The sequence below is a fragment of the Triturus cristatus genome, chromosome 4_1, assembly GCF_964204655.1.
Source record: "Triturus cristatus chromosome 4_1, aTriCri1.1, whole genome shotgun sequence".
Lineage (NCBI taxonomy): Eukaryota > Metazoa > Chordata > Amphibia > Caudata > Salamandridae > Triturus > Triturus cristatus.
Genome location: NC_140585.1, coordinates 1,268,696,467 through 1,268,722,763, shown reverse-complemented (window position 1 = coordinate 1,268,722,763; position 26,297 = coordinate 1,268,696,467). Strand labels below are relative to the sequence as shown.

The 26,297-nt window shown below is 41.1% G+C and overlaps 1 protein-coding gene across 1 annotated transcript in view; it reads right to left on the bottom strand.

Annotated features, from left to right (window-relative positions):
- Positions 1–26,297, bottom strand: part of NCKAP1L (NCK associated protein 1 like) — a 1,693,457-nt gene that overhangs the window by 1,576,943 nt on the left and 90,217 nt on the right. Inside the window, exon 2 of the mRNA XM_085654768.1 lies at positions 22,311–22,421. Within this exon, the coding sequence (XP_085510894.1) occupies positions 22,311–22,421 (111 nt within the window). The remainder of the gene's footprint in view (positions 1–22,310; positions 22,422–26,297) is intronic.

Here is a 26,297-nt window from a genome sequence, read left to right as displayed (position 1 = left end):
CTGGTTTCATAAGAATGTTTCCCAATATGTACCATCACATTTACCCACAGACAAAGAATGGGTGAAATCCTTTGTACATCAGCCCCCTTATCTAGCGAATCAGTATTGATTGTAGGTGAATTACCAGACACCCCAAGGTGTAGTGATAGATATATGTGAAAAGAATGTTGTCATCAAGTATCTGAGATAGTGGTGAACGCATAACACCAGATGTTTGATAAACATGGAATGCAGTGTCACTAGGAATGCTGCTGCAAAAAGTTCCTACCAAGTTCAATTAAGATTGGAGTTATATTGTTAGTACTTGCAGTAATTCAGCTAAATATATGAAAAAGTAGTATGATGACCTGTCAAAATCGATACCTGAGCTGAAGTACTTCCCTATAAAAGATCCTTGTCACTTGCTAGAGGGTATGCTGAAAACATCTTTACAATCTTCAGAGTTAATGAGGAATGCTATTGACTTTGTAGTCTATTCTGGTGCACTGTTTCATTATGCCCTGGCACTAAAATGCAAATATTTCTCATTTTGTGCTTTGTGTGGCATCAAAGAAAGAGTCATCCTAACTTTGTCATTTAGCCAATGGTTCTCAGTCCTAGAGGCTGTGAATGCTATATTTTCCATGTGAGGACCGTTTACAGAACTTTTGCTTAGTGATGATGCCAAAGGCAAGAAATGTGATGATCTTTGGTCACATATTGATCGCGATGTAAAAAAAGTACAGTCTACTGCATGCTTAGGTTTTTACAGGAAAACAAGACTGCTGTCCTGGACATAATCAAAATACTAGAGTCTGAAAACACACTTGTCTACCAAGAGTTCAGCGTAATTGTTGTAGATTTGAGACATCTCCTTGAGAGTAGGCTGGGCAACACATTTACAGGCACATGCATCATCATAGGGTTTTGCGATTCCTTAATAGCGATTATTAAGGAATCGCAATTAAGGAATAGCAAAACCCTATGCATGTAGGAATCGCTAAAGAAATAGCGATTCCCACAAATTCCTTAATTGCGACTAGCATATTGCGAGTTGCAATTAAGGAATGTCTTCCCATTCATTCCTATGGGCCTCCAGGCCCATAGGAATGAATTAGAGATTGCGGGAGCAATTTGCGAGTACCAGTAGGCACTCGCAAATTGCTCCCGCAATTTCGATGGTGCAAGGGTGTCAAAATGACACTCTATTGCACCCATGTATGTTCACTCTGCACAAATGTTGCATACACACATGCTCTAAGGGCATGTGTGTGGGCAACATGAAACTTAGAAAAATGCAAATAAGTGCATTTTTCTAAGTTTTTGCAAATTACCATGAGGTCCAGCCTCATGGTAATTTGCTCACGCTAATAGCGAAATCGCTATTTTTTAAACTGCAATGCATTGCATTTAAGGAATCTCAATTAGGGATTCCTTAAATGCAATCGCTATTTAAGAAATCACAATAATTTGCGATTTCTTAAATTGCGAGTGGCAAGTTGTTTCATGCATCTCAAAAGCTATTTTTGCGATCGCAAACGGCCGATTTTTGCGATTCGCGCCGTTTGCGATCGCAAATAGCTTTGATGCATGTGCCTGTTAGTGACTTTGGCACTGCAACATGCTGCATGTTAGAAGTCATGCCACTTGTTAAGCAAAGAAATGTTGAGGAGCAATTCAGAAAATGTTATTTTACAGTCTATGGGGAATGGCTTGCAATGATGCATAGAAATGTCCCTTCACCAACCATGGCATTTGAAGTTAATAAAGCCTCATTGAGGTACTCTGCACACGTTCTAGATCCCTTCTGAATTTTTTCCAGACTTTGAAAAGTACTGCTTCATTTTTGACCACTTCAACAACGGAGGCCATATGTGCCCAATTCAACGCATATGTTGCAGAACATGTCCTAGAGAATCACCATCTTCAAGTGCACCAGTATTGGCATGGAAAGCTATGACATTGGTCAGTGTTAGCAAATTGTGTACTGGCTATTTTGGTGTTGCCCATCTCAAGTGACAATGTTGAGAGGGTCTTTTCACAGATAAACTTTTACATAGGAAGGAAAGAGCAAGCATGCATGACCAAAGAATCACTAAAGAAGAATCGTATGGTGTACTACAGTAAGTTTGATTTGTAAAAATGTATTTGGACCTCATATACCCTATACACATGCTGTCTATACACATGCACCATCAGTGCAGAAAGCAAGCAATAATTAAAAGCTAAAAATTCCATAAACACTGGCAAAACACTGTTTCTGTTGTTTTTAATGGTGCAAAAATGTATAAACACTGATAACCACGTTTTTTTAAGGTATTGAAAAAACTGGGAAAAAAACCCACCAGAATTTACCAAAAAAAGAAACTGTAAACAGGAAAGCCTACTTATACCCAATAATAAGACTCTTATCTTACTTCCCGCAACTTACCCCTATGTCCTGATCATTGCAATTGTTCCCCCACTTAGACATGACCCAGCGTATCCTTGGGAAAAGCTATGTGACAGAACTTCTCACTGGCTTGGCAAATATAAACACTTTAGCCCAAGGGGCATAAATGAGATCATAATGGTTCGGAGGATTAGATGGGTGGAATGTTCAAGCAAGGATATCGATAAAGGCTGTGTTATGGTGAATTTCCAAAATCTTTCTTGCGTTAAAAACATACTGAAGATGCAAGAGGTCAGTGATTGTTACAGAATTTGAATAATTTCACTTCCCCTAGGTTATTTCTATAAACTAAAAATGATGAAAGTCCATTTTTGCCCATCCGATGCACTTAATTTCAGTCGCCCATTGGCATGTCGGAGTAGCTTTTTGTCCTGAGTGATCATGTAGATGTAGATTGATTGGGAGCTAGACCCAATGGCAGTAAGGAAAATTGAAGTGACACAGAATGGAGTGACGTGGAGTGATGTACAGTGGAGTGGCATAAAGTAGAGTGGACTGGTGTCGAGTGCATTGGCATATAGTGTTCCAGAGTATAGTGGTGTGGAGTGAAGTGGCATTGGGTGCAGTGGCATTGAGTGCTGTGACATTGAATTCAGCTGTCTACAATGCAACATCGTAGAAAGCAGTGGCATATATTAGAGCGGTGCATAGTAAAGTGCAGTGGTGTAGAGTGGTGTGATGCATGGTAGAGTGGTGCAGAGTAGAGTCAGGCAAAGTAGAGTGGTCCCGAGTGGAGTGGCCTACAGTAGTGCATAGTGGAGTGGCGTAGAGTTGAGTGATGCAGAGGGCATTGTCTTAGAGTAGTGCCAAGTGGCATAGAGTGCAGAATCGTAAAGTGATCCACAGAGCTTATGCAGGGTAGATATAGTGCCATAGAGTGCAATGGCATTGAGTGCAGTGGTGTGGAGTAGCGTAGAGTGGAGTAATGCAGATGAGGTAGAGAATGCAGTGTTGCAGAGTGGAGTCGAGTGGTGTAGAGAGCAGTAGCTTAGACTACAGTGATGCAGAGTATCATGCAGTGGCATACAGTGCAATGATATAAGGTGCAGTTGTGTAGAGTGCAGTGGTTAAGAGCAGAGTGGCGTAGTGTGCAGTGGCATAGAGCGGAGTAGCGCAGAGTAGAGCACAGTGTTTTAGAGTGCAGTGGTGTTGAGTAGATTGTTTCAGAGTACAGTGATGTGGCGTAGAGTGGAGTGGTGCAGGGTAGAGCGCAGTTGCATAGAGTGGCATAGAGTAAAGTGGCGTAGAGTAAAGTGGTGTAGAGTGCAGTGGCATAGAGTGCAGTGGCATGGAGAGTAGTGAGGCAGTGTAGATTAGAGTTGCATACAGTGGATTGGAGTAGAGTTCACGGGACTAGAGTTGAGTGTTATGGAGTAAAGTGCATTAGCGTAGAGTGTATTGGCATAGAGTGGAGTGCCGTAGAGTGCAGTGTTGCAGCGTGGCATAGAGTACAGTGGCACAGAGTGGAGTTGTACAGAGCTGATTGGTGTGGCCTAGACTGGGGTCGTGTAGAGTAGAGTGGCGAAGAGTGCATTGGCATAGAGTAGTGCAGGGTAGAGTAGAGAGACGTAGCAAGAAGTGGCGTAGAGTGGAGTGGTGCAGAGTGCAGTGGTGTGGAGTGGGGTAAAGTGGAGTGGTGCAAAGTAGAGTGTAGTGGTGTGGAGTGGACTAGAGTGCAGTGGCGTGCCGTAAAGTGGATAGGTGCAGAGTAGAGTGGAGGGGCATAGAGTGGGTTATGCAATGTGTGGAGGCACATTGCCATTACAGATTTTCAATTGCAATGACCATTACATTTGCACATGTCTACAGTTTAACTAATAAAGTGCAAAGATGAAAATGTTTGGAAATTGTATCACCTAAGTGTAATGATTTGTTTTGATTTAATTAAAGTATTTGTTTCCAACATACTTCAGAAATAACAAAAAATGTGCTTCATTTGTGTTCCTAATTCTGATATATTCCGAAATATTTACACAGTTCATTTAAATGTTGTTGTGTGCTAGAAAACACCCACCCACCCCCAATATCCAGCAAGATTTCTACATAAATCCTCTCACTTTGAAGTCAGAGAAAGAAAAGTAAACAAGCGTCCTTGGAAGACAGCGCCTGACATTTGACCTCGGTCTTTGAATACCACAGCAGATTTGACACTGCAAAAACAGGATTCACAGGCCTGTTTACATAAACGGAGCATTCAGAAGGATAAGACAGCGCCTGAAATTTGACCTCTGTCTTTTGAATGCCCAGCAAACGTGATGAGATAGGAACAAGATTTAGAGGCCTGATACAGAAAACAAGTTTGTGGAAGAATACCTAAAGCAAATAAAGCCAGCAAATGGAAAGCAAGAAAACATGAGTTGCAAACCACAAACCACAAACCACAAAGCCAATTGCAAGCAACAGGTGGAATTAATTCCTAGGTCAACTTTCTGAAAGTCCCCAAGATGTCTTTGACAAATGCAGACAGCTGCACTGTCTGGTTGGCTGCAACCTAAAAAAGTGATATGGTGTGGATAACGTTTCTGGGTCATGCCCTTTTATTTTATTTAAATTCAGCCACGTTGCACAGTGGCTGTGCTGATGTGCAAAATGGTAAAACATATCGACAAAGACAACAGATCTTGCAAAAAGAAGACTTATTGCCTTTGCCAATGATTGTTTTGCGAGAAATGTGTCTAAAGCTCAAACATCAGCAGTAAATGCATGAACTTTAAACAAAACAAGTCAGAAATAGTGAGCATGTATCGTCCTTTCTACGTTTCCATCTTGTTCTGTCTGAACTTTAGGCATCACGCCCACAAAAAAACTGTTGCTTATGATACGGTCCCAGTGGTCCCTTGAACTCCTTGTTTTATTATCTCTTTGTAGTCTGTAGGTGATTTTTGAAGCTATCTATTGTCTGAGGCAATCAGGGCCAGATTTATAATTCTTTCATGGAGCGCCGCACAGAAAGCCACCTTATTGCACTGCGCTATGTGGAAGGGAATGGGATTGGCAGAAATGCAACAAGTATTAGTGGAGCACTCCTCTTTCTTCCAAATAATGTATCATATTTACCATTATATGGCGCATTCCTGTCCTTTCTTAGTGCTGGCTGCCTGGTGCCAAAATAAGCACCCATGCGTCATGGTACCAAGGTGCCCGTTTGGAAGGCAGGATTGTTTTTGTGTAGGAAGGATCCCTGATCCTGAGAGACATTTTCCTCTTTCTATGTGTGCAGTGCATATAGAAAGAGGAAAAAACGAGGAGAAAGAAGGATATGTCTCCCCATTAAGCCTAACCTGGGGAGGCATAGCAAATGACTCATTCCCAGGTCTACCAAAAATGGTAAATTTAGGGAAGGCTCCAAAATCCATGCTCCACCCATGAAATGGCTCCCTGACGCAGAATAATGCAAGGCATTGATTTGCGCTGCCTTGTGTTACTCTAGATTTATCAAGTCATGCAGGGCCAGTCAAGGTCGCAGTGCGTGGCTTCAAAAATCTCACTTAGGTTCTGTGTCACCATAGCGCCCCATTGTGTGGTAAAGGGCAACTCAAAACCTTGATAAATCTTGCCCTTTGTCTCCAGTTCTGTTTGCTGAGTTCTAAGTAGGGGATCACATGTTCTTTTCCAACTTTAAGTCAGTGAAGGAACTGAGTTGAAGACAAATGGAAATATGCACTGGCACTTTTTGTATGATAATTTTATGCTAATGTATGTATATATATATGTATGTATGTTGGCCTAAAAGCTAGGGCAGTCGACCTTGAATCTGGGGAACTGGGTTCGAGTTTCGGCAATGACGCTGAACATCCTGTGATTCTGGGAAAATCACTTAATCTCCCCGTGCCTAATCAAAATGAATGTGTGTCCTCCTGTATCGTAACTGGTGCTATGTAAAGCGCTCTGATACCCGAATCGGGTCAAGTTCGCGCTATATAAAACTATGCCAAAAAAAAACACAAAAAAAAAGTCACCAAGCCATTTCGGCGTGAACTTACTCCAATCCTTCTATTGTGATCATAATAAACATCTGACCCAGTTGCCTGATGGATAATCATTAGTCTATAAAATGGTGATTGTGGGTTTAAGTCCCACCTGGGTTGTAGTAATGGATTTTACGTTCTGATTACATTTTTGGCAGGTAACAATTCATGAATAAATACATAACAATATGAATAAAATGCGTACGTTAATACGAGAATTTGCAGGCACAATGAAGCAAAACCATCTAGTGGGTTTGGAGGTTGGGCAGGATTAATGGAAAGAAGAATCTTTCGCCTATAATCATTCTAAAGCTGAGTAAATATAAAATAGTTGCTACTAATACCTATTATTCAGAGCAAGAAATCTGGGGCATGAAGTACGACATGGTGGCCCTGTTTGTCACTGGAAACTATTCTTCTCAGGGGTTGCTCTATTTAGTGAATTAACTGCCAACATGGTCCTAAAAGCAACTTTACTATAAACTCTTAATGCCATGCAACAAAATAATGCTTTTTCTGCAACACAATTCTAATTGATTCAATTCTGGAAATGAACCTTCCAGCAAGATTTTATTCTGAAATGAAATCGCCCTCTGAGAAATCTTATTTCACCTTACCAGGAAATTAATTCTCACCCATATTCCTTCTGTTGCTCTATTCACTAAGAGTGTCTAACTCCAAGCCGAAAGAAACCAAGGGTGGATTTATTCATTTTACTACAAAAGGATTCATTAGGACTTGCATACATAGTGCCTGCGCTATGCTGCGAAGCATATTGTTTATGATTTAGTGGGTTTACAAACTGCCCACAGCATACCATTAGTTGTTTTCGCTGTTACTCTCATTTGCAATCTTTCGATTGCTTAGTTCCTGTACTCCCCTACCTTTCTTGTGTTAATTCTTCCCTGAAGGATAGACATGTGTTCTTCCTCATCTTTGTTCTTCTTCGTCTTTTTGTAATGCACTATTTTGGTTAATTTTATACGTGTTTTGGTATTATTCTCGGGCTTCCAATGTGCTTTCCTACTTTTAACACAGGCATATATTTATGTTGCTTTTATCCTATCTGCTGTCTTTATTGATACTTTAGTTACTTCCACGCAATCTGAACTACTCTGCACCACACCACTCCACTCTACATCACACTAAACTACTCCACTCTATGCCACTCCACTCTGCACTACTCTACTGTACTATACACCACTCCACTCTACTCCATGCCACTCCACTCTACGCAACTCCACTCTGCTATACCCCACTCCACTCTACGCCACTCTACTCTATGACACTCCACTCTACTCTACACCATTCCACTCCACAAAATGCCACTCTACACCACTCCACTCTATGCCAGTCTTCTTAGTGCCACTCTACTCCACATCACTGTACGCCACTCCACTCTACACCACTCTACCCTATGCCACTCAACTCGATACAGCTCCATTTTATGCCACTTTACTCAGCTCCAACCCACACTATTCTACTCTACTCTGCGCCACTCTGCTCTATTCCACTCTACTCTATACTACTCCACACTACACTCTACTCCCCTCTACTGCATTCTAAGCCACTCGACTGTACAACACTCTATTTTATTCCACTTTACTCTATACCACTCCATGCCACTCAGCTTCACTCCACACAATGCCACTCTACACCACTCTATACCACTCCATGCCACTCTATTCCATGCCGCTCTGTACCACTCTACTCGACGCCACTCCATTCCACTATGTGGCACTCTATTCCACACCACTCTACTTCACTCATTCCCACTCTACGCAACTCCATGCCACTCAATTCTATGCCACTCTAATCTACACCACTTAATTCATTCCCACTTCACTCTACTCCACTCCACTCTACCCCACTCAACGCCAGTTCACCCTATTACACTCCTCTTTATTCCACTCTATGCCACTGTACTCCATTCCACTCTACTCCACACCGCTCTATGCCACTCCACTCCACACAGTAGCAATCTATGCCACTCTACTTTAGGCCACTCTCACATATGCATCTCTGTGTTACTCTACTTTATGCCGCTTCACTCTACAACACTCTGACACTCCACTCTATGCCACTCTACTCCATGCTACTCCACCTCATTGTGTGCCACCCCACTCTACACCACCCCACTCCATGTGACTCTACTGTGTCTCTTTGTTCTACAAGACTCTAATCTTCGCCACTCTACGTTACTCCACTCTACGCCACTCTGTGGCACTCTACTACATGCCACTCAATGCCTCTCTATGCCACTCTACTCCACGTTACACCATGCTATGCCACTCCATTCTACGCCACTCCAGTCTACCTCACTCTACACCACTCTACGCTATTCCATTCCACTCTATGGCACTCCACTCTACTTCACGCCACTCTTCTCCACCCCACTCCATGCCACTCTACACTATGCCACTCTGTGCCACTGTACTCTGTGCCATTCTACTCTATGGCACTCTACTCTATGCCACTCCACTGTACTCTACACCACTCCACTCTATGCCACTCTACGTCACTCTACTCCATGCCACTCCACTCTATGCCACTCCACTCCACACAATGCCACTCCACTCCACACAATGCCACCCTACGGCACCCTACACCATGTCACTCTACACCACTCTACTTTAAGCCACTCTACTATATGCCACTGTAAGCCACTCTACTTTATGGTGCTCTACGTCACTCCACTCTACTTCAGTCCACTGTATGAGACTCCATGCCACTCTACTCTACGCCACTCTGCGCCACTCTAAGACACTCTACTTCAATCTAGTCCACTATATGCCACTCCACTCTACTCTACACCAATGTTCTCTACACCACTCCACTCCACACAAAGCCAGTCTATGCCACTCCAAACCACTCTCCACTACTTCACTATATGCCACTCCACACTACTCTTCTCTAAGGCACTCTACTTTACGCCACACCACTGAATATTAGCGACGAAGAACAGCAGCCACGCTGCTGTACAACATGGGTAAAAGACATTGCCAAAGCCAATAGCTCTTTATAGGCGATGCCGGTATTGATAACGTCTTCAACAAGGAGGAAATAGTGTTATACCGAAAAGTTCTGTTCAGATGTGACATCAATTTTCTTACACCAAGATGATCTATTCTGGCAATGTTACAGTGATTGAATTTGTGAGAGATGTCCTCTGGGACTTCAAAGTCTGCCCTTGAAGGTCTATTCTGATACAGTCACCCCACTTCAGCTCAAAGAATCTATCCTGGTATAGAGACTCCCTCCCAAAGATGTATGTTTTATTCTGATGCAGAAATCCAGCACCAAGTCTACTTTCTCCTACGAAAATGTCCTCACAAAGGCATCATCAAAAGCCTCACTGACCCTTTAAGGAGATTGACCTCATATCCCTCATCATCAGATACCTAAAAATATTTGGGATTGGAATGGGATGTTGTTTGTGTTTGAGATGATGACCCACTTAGTGTAGAACTTTCTTTGGAATGTGGAGGTAGGCTGAAAGAAAACCTCTAATGGCTCAGGCCTGAGATTCACAGGGAAAAAGGGAAATGCAATCGCATTCACTCAGTATCCTATGCCATCAACAAAAAAGCAGGTGTGGAGGACCGAGCTGTTGCTTCAACATGAAATGCAATTCTACTGCCGGAAAGGAGAAGGGGTGGTCAGATAGGCACTCCTATTTGTGCTGAGACAGGAGAACTTGGCAGGACAACACAGACTCTCCCTGCCTGTAATGCATGGGAGGACAAAGGAAAGGAGGTGAAAGCCAAGACAAAAGACACATGGATAGGGGAAAATCGAGGGAGGACCATTGATCAATAGACTCATTAAAAGAGATTTACCTTTTCACCAGCAAAGATGTGGCAAAAAGTTGGGGGATAGACAAAGACACAATTATGAAATATAGAGAGGGAGGGTAGTCACCCATCTGAGGATTAAGAAAATAAGACTAGCATACTGTCTCCTTTTGATTAGCCATGCCTAAGAGAATTTTCACATCATCTAATGAAAACAGATATTATACCACCAGACACAGAGTCACATGGTACCAAGAAAAACATTCCCAGAAATTAAAATCCACAAGTGTGAAGCTGGTCACCTCCCCAGAAGACACTATAGAGGGCTGGCAGAAGTGGGATTATCAAGAACTCACACTTATCATTCTAACCATTAAACTGAAAAACAGCTCCAACCCATATATAACACCTTATCATAAAACCTATTGTCAAGAAAGACTCTCGATACCAGACCATCCCACCACTTTTGGCCTATTGCTAGACCTCTCTCTAGCATCATGTCCATAGACAAAGCCAGTGTTACCTAACTTCTAGAAACTCTTAACCTTCTTTATTGCCTCCATACTTTCACTTGGGTCATGCCATAGAAATAGCCATACTCAAACCTAGAACAACATCTTGGAAGCATTGACAAATACAAAACATGTCTGCCACTAATTACTGAGTGCCTTTTACACCAGACAAAAACCATACTCCAACATCAGCATTGGCAGCGCTCATCTCAGACTCATCCCTTCCCTGGTTAGTTGCCTTCCTATCACTGTTCCCAGCACAACAGACACATCTTGTGTAGAGTCCTCTACTCTTCAATGCCCCCTTATCTCCCTCCTAAGATTATACGGTACCTAGTCTATCACTGCATCACTAATTCGCCCTAATTATCTTGACCAAGCAAAATCTATACCAGTCCCTGAAAACCCAGTTGACAGTCATTGACTTTTGGATGGCAAAGTTAGTCATGAAACACAAAGAAAGCTATAACGTCTGTCTGGAATAACAGCAAAAACACTGCCTTCTCTCTTCAAACTACATGTCTCTTCCTGGATCAGTCAATCAATCCATCAGTCAATCAATTAATCTCTTGATTCGAGTGTCAATGACATTCATAAAAGATAAATATACAGAAAATCTAACATAACAATTAATAATGGAATACAGAAATATTACAATTCAAACATCGAGATTTTTACGATAAAACCCAGCTGTCTTGAGAAAACTACCCTTTCTAAAACATACATCAGTACTTGGAAACAATTGTAAAAGTCCGAGGGCAACCGTGCACTGTTTAAAATGATGAATCTTAAAAACAGGTACTAGATAACAAACTCTAAAAGGTTCACATAGTGTGCAAAATATCATAAAGTGCAACAAAGATAGGGAGGAAACATTATCAGAAGCACATTTCGTATTTGCCAAATCCCCATAGTAACCCAGTGGAAAGCACAGCATATAGCATAAAGAGCTGGCTCTGAATTTTAAAAATAAGATTCTTTCCCAGTTATTAGTCACATACAATAAATAGGGCTAGGGGCCAGAACTAGTATTCAAAACTGAGTAATTCTGAACAAGTGCTTTGCCTAATTCTAGACAATCCCTTTCAGTACAGCATTTTACCATAAGCTAAAGTTTTACAATATTCTTATCAGTCTTGCATACGGGTAAATGATTATCAAATAAAATGTGTTTACCCAAAATAGTAAAAGTCCATTTAACATAAGAAATCCATGGGATATCCAGACCCCGGCACAGCGCACACAGTCGATAATGATGCTGTGAATAAAAGCGGCCCTCTGATTATTCCAAATTGATAGCCACGAAAAAGGGAGCCCACCTTAATGGAATCCTCAAGATACGGTAAGGCCATCTCTTCATGACAGATATAATGGGAAGTTGAAAGATGAAGAGAAAGAAGATGCCTACAACAGCAGTTCTCTTCGGCCTGCAACACATGACAATAACCCCAAATTCCACACCCATAGCTTGCAACAGGTACGCCTCGCTTAGAATATATTTCTATGAGAGAGGCTATAGGCTAACCCTTAACCAGTAGCGGTTCGTGTGAGGGAGTTTGGTGGGGCAGTGAGGTGGGGCGGGGGAGGGACAGAGTGGGGAAATATAAACACCGGAATATGGATGAACAGAGGTAAGTACACATTTAAATAAATAAAACGAATTTCGTTGCGCACGCTGCATCGCATGTTGCGATGCAGCACGCGCAAAGGAATTCGTTTTATTTATTTAAATGTGTACTTACCTCTGTTCATCCATATTCCGGTGTTTACATTTCCCCACTCTGCCCCTCCCCCGCCCCGCCTCACTGCCCCACCGAACTCCCTCCACGGACTGCTACTGCCCTTAACTGATTAAAAAATGTAAAAAAAGTGAACAAATATCTTGCGTGAATTTAGTGTATCTAAAACTCATGTTCTCTGCCCAAGAACAATTAGCAGGAAATATTAAGCCAAGATATGAAAATGGAAAGACACTCTCTAGGTAATTCTCAGTAATCCATAGAGTGTGCAACAAATAACGCTTGGGGCCACATGCCATAGGCTGAGATTTAGTATAGTTTGTAGACAAATCTATGTCAAGCATAAATTCAGAAAAAGCTTCTACTAGGCACATTAAAGCATTGAGATCCGGGCTCTAAGCACGGCGTCATCAGTGTACAACAGTACGGGTCAGAGAACAGAATTAACATGGGCACTTCTTGAGTAATAGCACTTAAAAAGACAGTCAGTTTATTAATATATACAATAAACAAAAGTGGTGCTAAGACACATCCTTGCCTGACTCCACGCTGAATTTTATAGGGTTGAATAATTCACCGTTAGGACCAAACCATACTCTGGCACTTAAGTCTCGATGTAGGTGGGCCAAAAAGTGCACAATTGTGGCATCTATTCCCATCTCCAACATAACAGCCCACAACTTTTTACGATTTACTTTATCAAAGGCTGAAGATAGCTCCATGAAGGCAAGGTATGAAGGAAAATGTTTCTATATAGTGTATTTCTCTAACAGCAAGTTAAGATTTAAACATTGTTCTATAGTTCCTAGGCTTTGCCTGAACCATTTGACAGGGAGATAAAACACTGTTGTCATCACACCAATCTCTTCACCGGCAAAAAATCACTCTACCCATGATTTTAACAGTAGAGTCAATTAAAGACATGGGTCTGAGGCACTTAGGATCAGTGTGGCTGCCTTTTTTTAAAACAGGAACTATGATGGAACTAGACCATCAAGGAGGAAGAGCGTTCAAATCTAAAACATTAGTTAACAGTGGTGCGCAAGGATCGATTCTACATTTAAAAATCTTAATGGGTACTCCATCAGGCCCAGGGGCTTTAGAGGAAGAACTACTATTGAGGGCAACAATCACCTCCTCTACAGTAAATTGGAGCCTCTCATTATTATCAATTGGGAAAAAGACTCTGCATGATCAGTGGCATCAGAGGTACTACAATAAATGTTATCAAAATGGGCTACCCACTGGTCTTTGTAATATGATTGCTCATTGAAGTAAGAAAATATTTTTGTATTTGAAGTTCGCTGACCACACTCCAGAATTCACATGACTTATTAAGGGAGGCTGCGCTAGTCAATTGATCCCAATTAGTTCTTAGTAATCAGTCAATCACGCTATATTACCCTCTTAATTACTGTACCAATAATTAGAAGGATACATTTATGTACAACCACATCTCAAAAATGCCCCTCAATGACCAGCTCACATCTGTGGTCTACACATCCCAACAATACCTTCACCTAAGGTAAAGGATCCTCTTCATCACCTTGTCCCCCATAAGATCTGCAGTACCAAGATCCACCTTTCACTCAACAGTAGAAATGCATGGTGGTATAGAGTCAGTTAACTCACAATGTTACATAGTTTTTTCAACTGCATAAGATTTGCTAAGAGTGAAGATTTAAAATTGTAATTTTTATAAAGTGCAGAGAGAAATCATTTCTGCTAACACACAGGGCCACCAGTGAAGTGCGTGCATTTGTGCTCCTTTGCTGATGTCCCCTTCCGCTGCTCTTAGTCCCCAAACAACCAGGTAAGTCCCAAGCCCCTAGTAACTAACCACCCATATGAAGCTGTGCATTCACCACTATCGTTCTTCCTGTTGTGCCCTGACTTTGTACCCATTGCTTCCAGTTTTCACATTTTGGAGTTGATGCACATACTTTCACAAATCCTACTCCAGACAAGAATACATCTAGTCATCTACTCCAGCTTGCCCACATAGCATTTCATTTCAAATCTTCAACCTCAAGTGATCTAGGTCACTGCAGTAAATTTTTATAGCGGGAAAGAAGCCCTAGGATCTCATCAACTCATAAATCCCTTTGTCGGCTACCTGCCAGCATTAGGTGTCGTTTTTAGGATGTCTACCTCATACACAAACACATAAACTGAAAGGCCCAAAATTCCTTAGCAACAAACTACAGCACATCACTGCACACATATGACAAATTCATTTAAGACCCGCACTATGACATTCTCATTATATCCAGCTATCTAGCTATAAGGGAAGAAAAAAAATCACGTTTACTGGCATATGTGTCACACAGGGTGTGAAAATGTGTCCCTCTTCAAGAAGGAAGGTCTCTTCTGAGTCGGTGCCTGCCCCTTCGTGTACAGGATTATTCTGCTTCGGTCTGGGTCATACCTGATAAGCACTTGTTCCGATACAGACGCCTTCTTCAATAAAGTCAAACAATATCAATCCAGAGTCTCTGCTTCAGTGTGAAAGACTGAAATCTGGTACCAGGTCTCCCCTTTTAAGAGAGTGAGTATTTGGTGGTACATAATTCCCCCTCACCTACTATCATTCCCATCCACTTCTGCCAGTAAAACACTAACAATTGCCTTTTTGCAGCAATGAAAAAAACAATTAAAACATTAAAATGTTGGAGGCTGTGCTGAAGACACTTGAATGGCTGAGTGCTAATAATGGCTATCATAGGTCATATCGCCCAAAATTACAATGTTTACCTCTGGTATTCGAACATTCTACAGTCAATGTAAGGGATGTAATAGAATAATAGCAGTTCTATCTTCTCATTCTCGTCATTAAAGGCCCTCTCCTATTTTATTAGCCCTCGTCTGTGGCTTCCGTGAGCCAGGTGTGTTCAGTCCAGCAGTGGACTAGGTGTTAAATTATGTTTAGGTTAAATCGAAGTGTCCAAGGAAATGCAAGGATATCTACTTTGGTGTTTATGAGTAAGTGATGGTGGTTATCCCTCAATCTTCTCATAGCTTCATTCAGATTGCATGCTAAAATTGCTTTGTGAAGTTTATTGTCTTGATCTTGAATCATCGTAAAGGGGCCCTGGGGAGACCGACGTTAGTATTAGGCTTGCATGTATTCACAGAGTGTAATGATGATTACAGCACCATCAAACTAAACCCAACTCCAACAGAAGCCAGAGGCTCTCTGACTCCTGTAGAATGCACATTCCAAAGAGAACAACGGGTTCCAATAAACAATATGGCAAGTTCCATAGCAGAACCAGACAGGAAATACAAATCACAACACATCTACTCTCTACCCGAAATAATCAAACAGGGAACAACGCTTTATAAAGAAGCAAAAGTAAGGGTGACATGGGGGAGAAATAAGGACACAGCTCCTAAACCTCACAGCAGGGGTCTACGACTTTTGTGTAATTAGCTTTGAAATCAAGGAGAGGGGCTTGTGCGTTCCAAAGGGACACAGCATCATAAACCAACAGGTTAATAATAATGTTTCCCTTTGGAGAAACTCAGTACAAAGTCCACACCCTTATTCACCACAAACATTCACAATCATTCACTGTATGTCTAGTTATAATTCCACTCGGGATGCTAAAGCACTTATTCGAGATATTTAATACACAATATCACAATTGCAATAAAAACATGTGCAAAATGTGTTAAAAAGGTCATGCAAAACACATTAAAACCTATCAATATCACATCTATAAATCAATGATGTGGAGATTATTAAACAACCCGGTTCCCAGGAAAGTAATATAATGAGACAGTTATATTTGTCTTATCAGTATCAATCCTGGACAAGTAAGCAGCACCCCCAGGGAAATACATTTCCTGTGTTGGTATTGTTGCTGTCTCTTCCCAATTTGACAAAATAACATGCGTCGACGCGTTTCGGTGGCGTAACTTCGATCAAGCCACCTTCTTCAGGACATAAACTTTGATTCACTCATTTCCATATTTAGTATATGCCACAGGTATTTAAATATTTATGTACAGGTGCAACGGCACTCAGTAGCTTATTGCTCTAATATAGTCCTTTAAATGAACCATCAATAGTGCATTATTTTCTATGGATCTCCTCTCTGATCCTATTAGGGGTAGGCCACTTCTCAATCGATGGTCCAATTTTAGTCAGAATACCCCTTTATTTCACTTGGTGTAGATGGTCTATTGTGTTGCCGGAGCACGTTCCGTGGTTTCGATCGAACTGCAAAGGAGACGAAGTACCGGAGTGAACGACCGGCGGGAGCTTAAAAGCCACGGAGACGTGCTTCGGCAACACAATAGACCATCTACACCACGTGAAATAAAAGGGGTATTAATTTTTAAATATCTTGAATAAGTGCTTCAGCATCCCGAGTGGAATTATAACTAGACATACAGTGAATGATTGTGAATGTTTATGGTGAATAAGTGTGTGGACTTTGTACTGAGTTTCTCCAAAGGGAACATTTATTATTAACCTGTTTGTGTAATTAGACCTACTTATGGTCAGTGAAAATCATCCCGCAGTTCTAATATTATTAGTGTTGAAATAGTGACCACATCAGACAAGATTACATTAGTAGCTATAATAAGCAGCAGTGATCACCTCAGTGCATTAGGCACGATTGCCATCAGTAACGTTAAAAAATGCTATGATAGTTCAGAACGCCTCTACATGGGTAATACATAACAGCCACAGCTGCACTGCCCCTGGCACAAATGTAATAATATTATTAATAAGTCTCCCACGTTATTTATTACTCAAAAATCAGCTTTAAAGATATTTTGGAAATGCAGCTATTTTTCTGCAAAACATCATTTTATGAGTTCTGAAAATACGCACATTTTTTTTTTTAATAAATAATTTTGGCATATATCTTTTCAATTCAACCAAGCTAAAGGTTCTAATTTAGTAGGCTGAGATTTGCATAGGCAAGCTTCTTACAGGTAGCTGGAGAGCTACTAGTAGCTCACCAGCTATTAATTCAAGAAGCCTGCATTAGGGCATAGCTAGGAAGAATTAAAAGAAGAAAAGAAAAAGCCCATTGACTCGCATGCATAGAAGAAGTAAAGCTTAAGTAGACCTCATAGTTGTTTAAGTGTCGTAACTAAATTACTATATGCGTGGCGTAACTTTACAATGTGTGTATTTGACGATAGTAGGACCCTGGAATATCTGCTCCTGCCATGTATGATGTCATTTTATAATGTCTCTACTTGGGTCGTAGCCTCTCCTTTTTATTTTGTATGTGTTTATTTATAGCATGAAATAAAAGGGGGCTTATTTCTAAATAGCAATATTAAAAACTAAATCCACCAATATAAATAAATTGATTATAATTATGAAAGCTTAACAGCGATGTAATGACTCTTGCAATGTAATTGTGCTCCCAATGTAGTGTGTAATCCCAGTTACTAATGCAGTGACTTCGTATGTAGTAACTGCTGTTGTATCAGAACATTGAAAAAGAGACCCTTCCTGACTATGGGCTAGATGTATGCAGATAGCTTTTTGCAATTCCCTAATTGCGAATCACAAGGATTCGCAATAAGGAAATCTCAAATTGCAATGTATGAAGGTGTATAGTATACCGTTTGCGATTCCTAGGGGGTCGCAAATGACCTACCTCATGAATATTAATGAGGTAGGTCGCAATTTGCATCATGGGGATGGTGACCTGCTGAGATCAGCAGACCACCGTGTCCGTGATTGCTTTTCAATAAAGCAATCTTTTTTTTTGTAAAGCAGCCCGTTTCCCTTAAAAGAAAACGAGATGCTTTACAAAACGAAAAATTAAAAGTTTTCTTTTCATTTTTTAAGAGCAGGCAGTGGTGCGTGGGACCACTGCCTGCTCTTCAAAATGGTTTTACAAACATTCACAAAGGGGTCCCTTGGGGACCCCTTCCCATTTGCGAATGGGTTACCACCTACTTGAAGTAGACGGTAAAATACAAATGTTTTGTGACTGCAATTGCGGTCACAAAACATTCATACATACTGATGCAATTCGGTATTAGGAAGGGACGCCCTAAACACGCCCCATCCTAATACTGAATCCCAAACCCATTTTGCGATTCGGTAACAGGTTACCAAATCGTAAAATTAGGTTTGCTGCATCGGAAAAGCAATTTTTGCATTCGCAAACGGGCAGATTCTCGAATCTGCCCGTTTGCGAACGCAAAAATGCTTGATACATCTGGCCCTTTAAGTTCACAGATGGAAGAGCGTGTTTCCCCAGACTTCACGCGCCTCTCCTAGCTCTCCAAAGAATTGAGCCAAGCACTGGAGTAGCTCAGGATAGTGGTCCAGCGTTTGCCTTCCTCTCAGATCTGAGGAAGATGGTGGAATTAGGGTGATGCTGGTTCTTGTGCAACAACCCTGATTTCTAGTCTCATCCATAGGTCCACATAGCTGCATACCCACAGCTGACAGGAGAACGTCAGTCATTTTTGGCACAGATGGTTATTCTCCTCTCTCTCATTGTGAGCAGAGCATACATCAGTTGGAAGGGAGTGATGGCCAGAGACTAGAGGGTGAGTGTCAGGAGTGGATATCACATCATGCCAGGTGTTGTGGTTTTAAAATAATGTTTTGGATGGTGAGAGAGGGAATCCTAGTGTGCCAACAGACAATTAGAAACCAGAATTGCTCAAGCTCAGAATGATGGCCTTGAATTGAGGAGGACAGTTTGAAGATCCCAAAGGTGGTAGGTCATCTCCATGACTCCTCTGCTACTACTCATTGTCCTTCTCTGCCATGTGGTATTTTGGAAATTTTATGGATAACTTTAATGTTACAATAGTCAACATGTCTGAAAAAGAGGAATAACATTTGTAGATATTTGTAGGGCAAGGACCTAAGAATTAGGATAAAGGAGGGTCATGATTGCTTACTGAAGTAATAGACTTGTTTGACTGTTAATTTCTAAGTGTGGTTTCAGCAACTGGTGCTACTAATAAGTGTCTTCTTTTGTCTTTCCTCCTTACAGGACAATCAAAGAAGACAAAGGGCAAGGGCAAAGGAAAGAGAAAGGGAAATTGTAATGACAGCCCTGCGACCGCATCCGCCACTTCAGTGCCAGTTGGTTGTAAGTCATGTTTTTTTTTATTGTTCCTTGATTATGGATGTATTATTCTCACCTTTATCTTTTACAACATGGACTCCGATATTTTCTTTATTGGATTTTTCTTATCTTCCCTTGTTATCTATTTGGATGTTTCTTTACACCAAATACCTCCGTTTGTGTCCTTTTACATTCCCTTCTTTACCTTACCCTCTTTCCTTCTAGCGCCTTTGGTTTTGTCCTTTTCCTTGGTCGATATTTTGTTAGTGTTTCAACCTTCACTTTGCCCCCCTTTGACATTTGTCCTCTCCTAATATCTGTTTTCGTTTCATTATTCATTGTTTTTTTTATCCTTTCCTAGCCATTTTCTCCCATTTTAAATATTTCTTCCTTTGAATTTGTGAATATTTAGATTTTTAACATATAGAAATAAATCATTCAAAGTATTACCTTGGTTAGGAATAATTTGACATTCTTTCAATATTACTTTTTTTTACAAGTGCAGTTACTGTTGTTGGTGGTAATATTACTAAATAAGTGCCTTTTTGTCTAGTGCTAACCCAGGATAACAAGCAGATCTTGGGTACATGAAGTGGCTGCTGGGGTGAATGGTAAGTCAAGTTCCTTTCATAATGACAACTGCTTCATTCCTTAATGCTAACACAATATTCTTCCCTTCCCTATAGGCCCAGTCCCAACAACCTTTAACCACTTTACTATGTATGTGTCTCTGGATTTTAGCTTCTCACCCAATACATGAGTAGAGGAGGTTGTGTTGCCCACCCATACCCAATACCCCTCGTCACTGCATGCCACACACTTTTAACATGATTTCTTCCTAAGGTTCTTCTTATACCATCCCTTACACAGGCCCGTCTTCTATTTTCTAATAACCAAACTCGTCTACAACCAGATGCAAACCCAGCCCAAACCATAATCAAGATCAAGCTTACTTAACACACACTAGTTTACTAACTAAGGACCAATATTTTCTGTATAGTTAGTGAATTACGAGGGGTAGGATGAGCCATGGGTTGGGAGTCAGGTAAGAAAGTGGCAGAGCCCTGGAATTATTATCATACGCCTGGTTAGCGAAATTAATTATGTTGCATCAACAGTCAAACAAATTGTGCTGTTGAAACGTATGTACCATTTTTTCTGTCACAGCATAACTTTGTAGTTTGGTTATTTTTTAAAACACATTTTAATGCTTTCTTGTAAAAGTTTTACATTTTCAATTTATTTTGTAAATTTGTCTGTTTAGGTTAAAATCAGTTATGCCGATAGTGACGGTGGCAGAAAATAAGTACGTATGGAATTATGTGATTCTGCATACTGGGATTTTGGTGCATAGTTATTTGCAGTGCTTGACATTAATCAGTACACTACCACCATCTGCATAATCTTTTTTTTTTAAAACAGCCCCTCACCCAACAGCAGCCGGCTACAGCCCCCCACTCCACCTCCACACAGAGGTTCTTTAATAGAAGGTCCTCTAAAACCAATAGGTCCTGGAAACTCCAATCCACAGCTAGAGCCAACTGACCCTTGTAGAATGAGTTACAAATTGACTGAGGACACAGAGAACTATTAACAGGATTTTACAAAGCTCCAGGATTGTATTTTACACATTAGATGGTTTCCATGGTAGAACAACATAAAGCCAACGATTACATTGGTTAAATACCAAGGGTGGACAATATAATACACTGTGGTAAAATGACGAAAAAATGAGTCAGACTGTGCACCTTGTCGCAAATAGTTCCATGCATGCTTGGCAAGGTGGGTTTGGTCATCTTGGGTCAAACAATAAGGAGGAATGTGGCAGTTCAGTCCTCCGCTCCCAGGTGTGCTAAATTAGTCATATCCGAGGGTTATGGAATGGTAAAAGATCATGGCCTAATTAATATATACAAAAATATTGCCCCATATGAGTTAATAATTGAAATTCTACAACCATTGGAGTGATACTTTTACAATATTTATATCAGACAACATTTCTGTCTACTACATTCTGACACAAAGTCCTATTGCTTCTGTTGCTGAATTGATGTAACCTTCCCCCAATCTCCTAGTTTTGGATACAGAGGAACCGTGTTTGATTCTGATTATCTGTGAGGTTTCTGTGCATGTGCATCCTTATTCCAATATTGAACCATGCAAATGAATGTTACATCTAAAGCCTTCCACCAAACCCTAATGTGATCAGAAAAACGTGTGTTACAGTTAAGGTATACATAGGTAGTGAGTAGTGGGAGGGGTGTGTATTTGTGTTTCAGTCTCACGAAAACAGTCACTCTCATCATCCTTCTGCATGTCAATGTCTTTCTATCCCTTTGGGCGTGTGATTTCCTGTCCAGGTGTTCGTGTTCATTTTCCTCAGTCCCACTGCCAGTGTTTCTCAGTATGTAAATCAATACAGTTTTAACTCTATGTGCGTAATGGCTTTCCCCTGTCACAGTGAGTGGGTGAAAGTAAACAGACCCATGGGATTCCCTAATTTCCCTAATTTCAATGGGGCCAGAAACTGCCATTATTGACTAAATTGGAATTAAGAGGCCACTCCTAATTAGAGCCATAGCGCCCAGTGCTATGATCAAAGCACGTCCTGAAATTAGATCTATGCACTCCCTTTCTCAGTCTCAGTGCACTCCCTGTCCTATTGTAGGCGTCTTCCTGGTGGTCCCCTTTTAGAACGAAAGGCAGGGCGCTGGTATTCCATGGTGCAGTGAAGGATGGTTTGAGGTTCACTTGGCTGTATAAACAAACTTATTATAAGAAAGTAGGTGTATCACTTACAGTGCTGCTTCGAACATCAATATTAGGAAACTTTTTGTTGATGTATTTGACAGAAGATTCCATTATCTTCTCTGTGAAGAAAAGAGGTTTGGATTTTGGATCTGAGCATGTCTGAAAAGAAAGAGCAAATAAAGAAAACGTTAGTGGTGCCCACCAGGTAATCCAATAATTTGTTTGTTGTTGAAGTAAAGCAATGGATCAAGCAAAACAGATCAAAGAGAAAGGAAGTAATAAAGTATTATGTGGTATCAAACAAGGGACCTTAATAGAAATCAAGTCACCATTTTACAACCGGGTTGGAAGTTCTCCAGTTTATGGACTAAGTACAAAATCTGGAGACGAAGCCACAGGAGGAATATCCTTCACAAGACTCTTCCTATGGCTAAATAAATTACACCTGAGGATTTTTCCTTAGATGCAGCACTTTTACCAGGTATTAAAGGATTTTCCATTTCCCTTCAGCTCTAGATGATGCACTGATGGGATTTATATCCCTTATCACAGAAGTCTCAAACACTGTCATCATTTCAGAAATCAGTTGTACTTCGTTTGTCATCCTAGAAGGATTAAGGATTGACTGGATCCTTCATCACTCAAATCTGTCTCCTTCGGGTGACGCATCTAACCAGTTAGTTCCTTGGTGCAGACATCTCTAAATAGCAACTTCTTTCTGAGCCTTGAACTAGGAAAACAATTACTGTGAAAAGACTTTAAACATTTAAACAAAATTATTAATTTCCCCATATTTCACTGGCTTGTTTCAGGGGATGGACATTACAAAGCTCCTTAATTTATGGCCTGTGCAAAGATAATTGACCCCACCAAGTGAAGCATCACTTTGCCACTCTTTTTCCCTGTGAATGAGTCCATATTTGAGTATTTAATTTTTGATTGGAAAACAGTTGAAGCTAAAAACTACAGCGTGAGGTTCCAAGAGTTGAATTGCCAGTGGAAAGAAGGGTCCAAACTGTGGTTTCTTGCTCTATACTGTTCATCTCCCACTCACATTCTCATGAAACGGTTATGACTTGGCTATACACTGGTGCAAAAGTGGATTTTCTTAAATAATGCAACCTCATGAAGAAGAGCTCATTTCCATTGTGGACCAGTCACCAGAAGAGTAACTTGCTGCTTTTGCATCTGATTGGAGAGGGTCAAGAGGGCTCTCCACCTTCTTCTGTACCCATTCCTATGAGCTTTACAGTAAAAGATCAGAGAAGAAGAATCAGGCGGTAGTAACACTGCATCAAAAGTGATAATCTATTCACCAAGTTTATTAGTAGGTCCTGTACTGTAGTTGCATTCATACACCAGTTCATATATGTGACAAGGAGCTGAAGTGCATTAGCGGGTGGGTAGCACGCTACACCATCCAACTTGGTTGGATGCATGTTGAACTGCTGTGTGATCTATAAAGTAAGGACTATGATGTTGTGCATGATAACCATGCCTGTACCCTTACCATGTCACGTGCAGCTATGGTTAAATGAATCAAAGAGAAAGGTGAGTTAGAACATTTATATTGTTGTGTCTGGTTGGAAGGGGATGGGTTTCAAAGTGTCAGTTTTCCTTCCATTTCTCTAGCTTCACTTATTCTAATATTTAATTATTTCTGTTGTAATCACTTCTGTCTAGATCTCGCTTCATTTTTTTTCTAGACTCATTTTATTTTGATTAGTTGACACATCTCTCCACTTCTTGCCTGCCATTGGTAGGACTTGTGTTCCTTTCAAAGTGTACTCATATGATTCAAGATACATTCGCCGGTTCTGGTGTTTTAGCCAAGACTTTTATCCGAGCTAGGCCTTGTAGGCTTAGATGCAAAACTAGTTGTTGTCTCATATGTAGGGTGACCAGACGTCCCCGTTTTCCCAGGACGCTCCCCGTTTTTGGAGAAGTGTCCCCGTGTCCCGACACGTTTCTCCAAGTGACTCAAATGTCCCTGTTTTCAAACAGTGTCCAGGTTAAACAAAGAAATGTCCCTGTTTTTCATTGTTCCAGTTGAGCATGCGCGCGCATGCTCTCTTTGCACTGTTTACGGCATGTGTCGACACTGAGGTGAGCGCTGTAGCAAGAAGGGAAATCCTTTGAAGAGAGACATTTTACACACAGCGCCACCTATGTCAAAGTTTCTACTTTGGATAAAACAATATTTCTTCGTCCTGTATGCTTGTTTTCATAGCCATACAATCTTTTCAGTAGCCCTTATGCATACCGTGCAAGGATTAATGCATTGCTCATTTCATGTTTTATTCATAACCAATTGATGCATGCTCTGTGTTCTCCATATCAAAGCTATGCCTTGACCTTTTGACTGACCTTTCAGATCACGGCAAACTGTTTAGCTGGAAAGGACTTAAAGGAGCAGGGTTAACGCCTATGGGAGAGGCGAGCAGCGCTGCTTTTTGCTCAGGCTTCACACTATTGCACTATGAGATGATACCAATGGCTAGAGTGCACTATACATACCCCAGTAAGGTAACATGACATCCCAGCAGTGACCACGCAAATGTGGGAGGACTGTGTGGTCGGCCAGCCTTTGCGACCCTTAAGACCCTAAGGCAGTAATACCTGGAGAGAAGTGTTTTTCTTACATTGGTCCATGGCTGCCATTTGGCAATTTAGCTTTCCGCAGTTTACCTCCCATGCTTTTCTGTCGTGAGCAATTAAGCAACATTGGTGAGTTGTACTTTACGTGGTGCTGACGCGCAGCTATAGAAACGAGCATTGATAAAGCTAGTAAATCTGGTGTTTGCTAGCGTGGGATGTTTTATTGATTTTTGGCAAATATATGCTATAGTCCTTATAAGTGTAAATGTAATAAAAAGTACTAATGCTCCTGTGTAAAGGAGAGGGGAGCCAATAAAAGACCGCGGATTTGTTGTCTGTAATGCTTCATCTCGGTCTGAGGAGGGAGCTGTCATTGCAGTCCTTTTTCTATGTCTGACAGCTGTCAAATAGTTCTACTTTTATGTCGATGGTTACTGCAAACCGTAGTCCTACTTCTATGTCTATGACCTGTCCCCATTTTTAGGTCTCGCCTGAGCCAGCGCTTTAGCGCTGCTCTCACGAGAGCTTTTGTAAAAGGGGGATCTGGAAGTGCAAACTAGTGCTTTTCAGGCCTCCAAATACAGTGCATGTGTGCCGGGCGCGCACACCATTTGGCAGCCTGAAAAGCACTGCCTGATCACTTTCACGGCCGCTTTGATGTCCTCAGTGAGCCGCGCGGCCACTGAGGACATCAAAGCGGCCGCAAACGTGCACACCATTTGCCACCCCCTTCCTACTTGTTTTAGTTATAAACTAAACTTTCACGTTTCCACGACGATGTGTGAGCCAATAACTTGCCAACACAATTCAATACCGCGACGCATTGCAACCTCAGTCAACAATATATCACCACAGTAACACAACACAGTGCACAAACACCATCACAAAAGGAGGCACAAGACCAAACAACACCGTCCGTAACACAAAATACCGTCACACAAAGAAAAACACCACTATTAACAAACATTAGCATAGCCAATGGCAGGCAGGCTTACCCTATGGGAATTTTTTTTTTTTATTTGCAAGCATATGCAATTGGCACTTAAACATAGCCACCATACTTCTGTAGATTATATTTTAAATGACCAAAACATTCATGGATGCAGCTTTTTTCTTTTTAAATAGTGACAAAAATTATTCCAATCGCGCCAGGCGGGTACTCGCAAGCATGCGTGCTATTTCTCAATACACTGTCCCTTCAACTCAGGCTGTGGAAATTGTCAACTTAGAAAGATATGGAAACGAAAACATTTTATGCTCTCACTCTGCTGCTCGGCTCTTTCTTTGTGCATCGCCTGTCTTCCCACTCATAAAGTTGGTACTAAAAATAAATTTGTAGACCAGCCAGCAGGCTTTTAGTCACAGCCTTTGGTTTATGGTGCAATTAGACTGGAAATTTTTCGTTTTCGTGTTTTGGACATTTAGCTGCCACGAAAC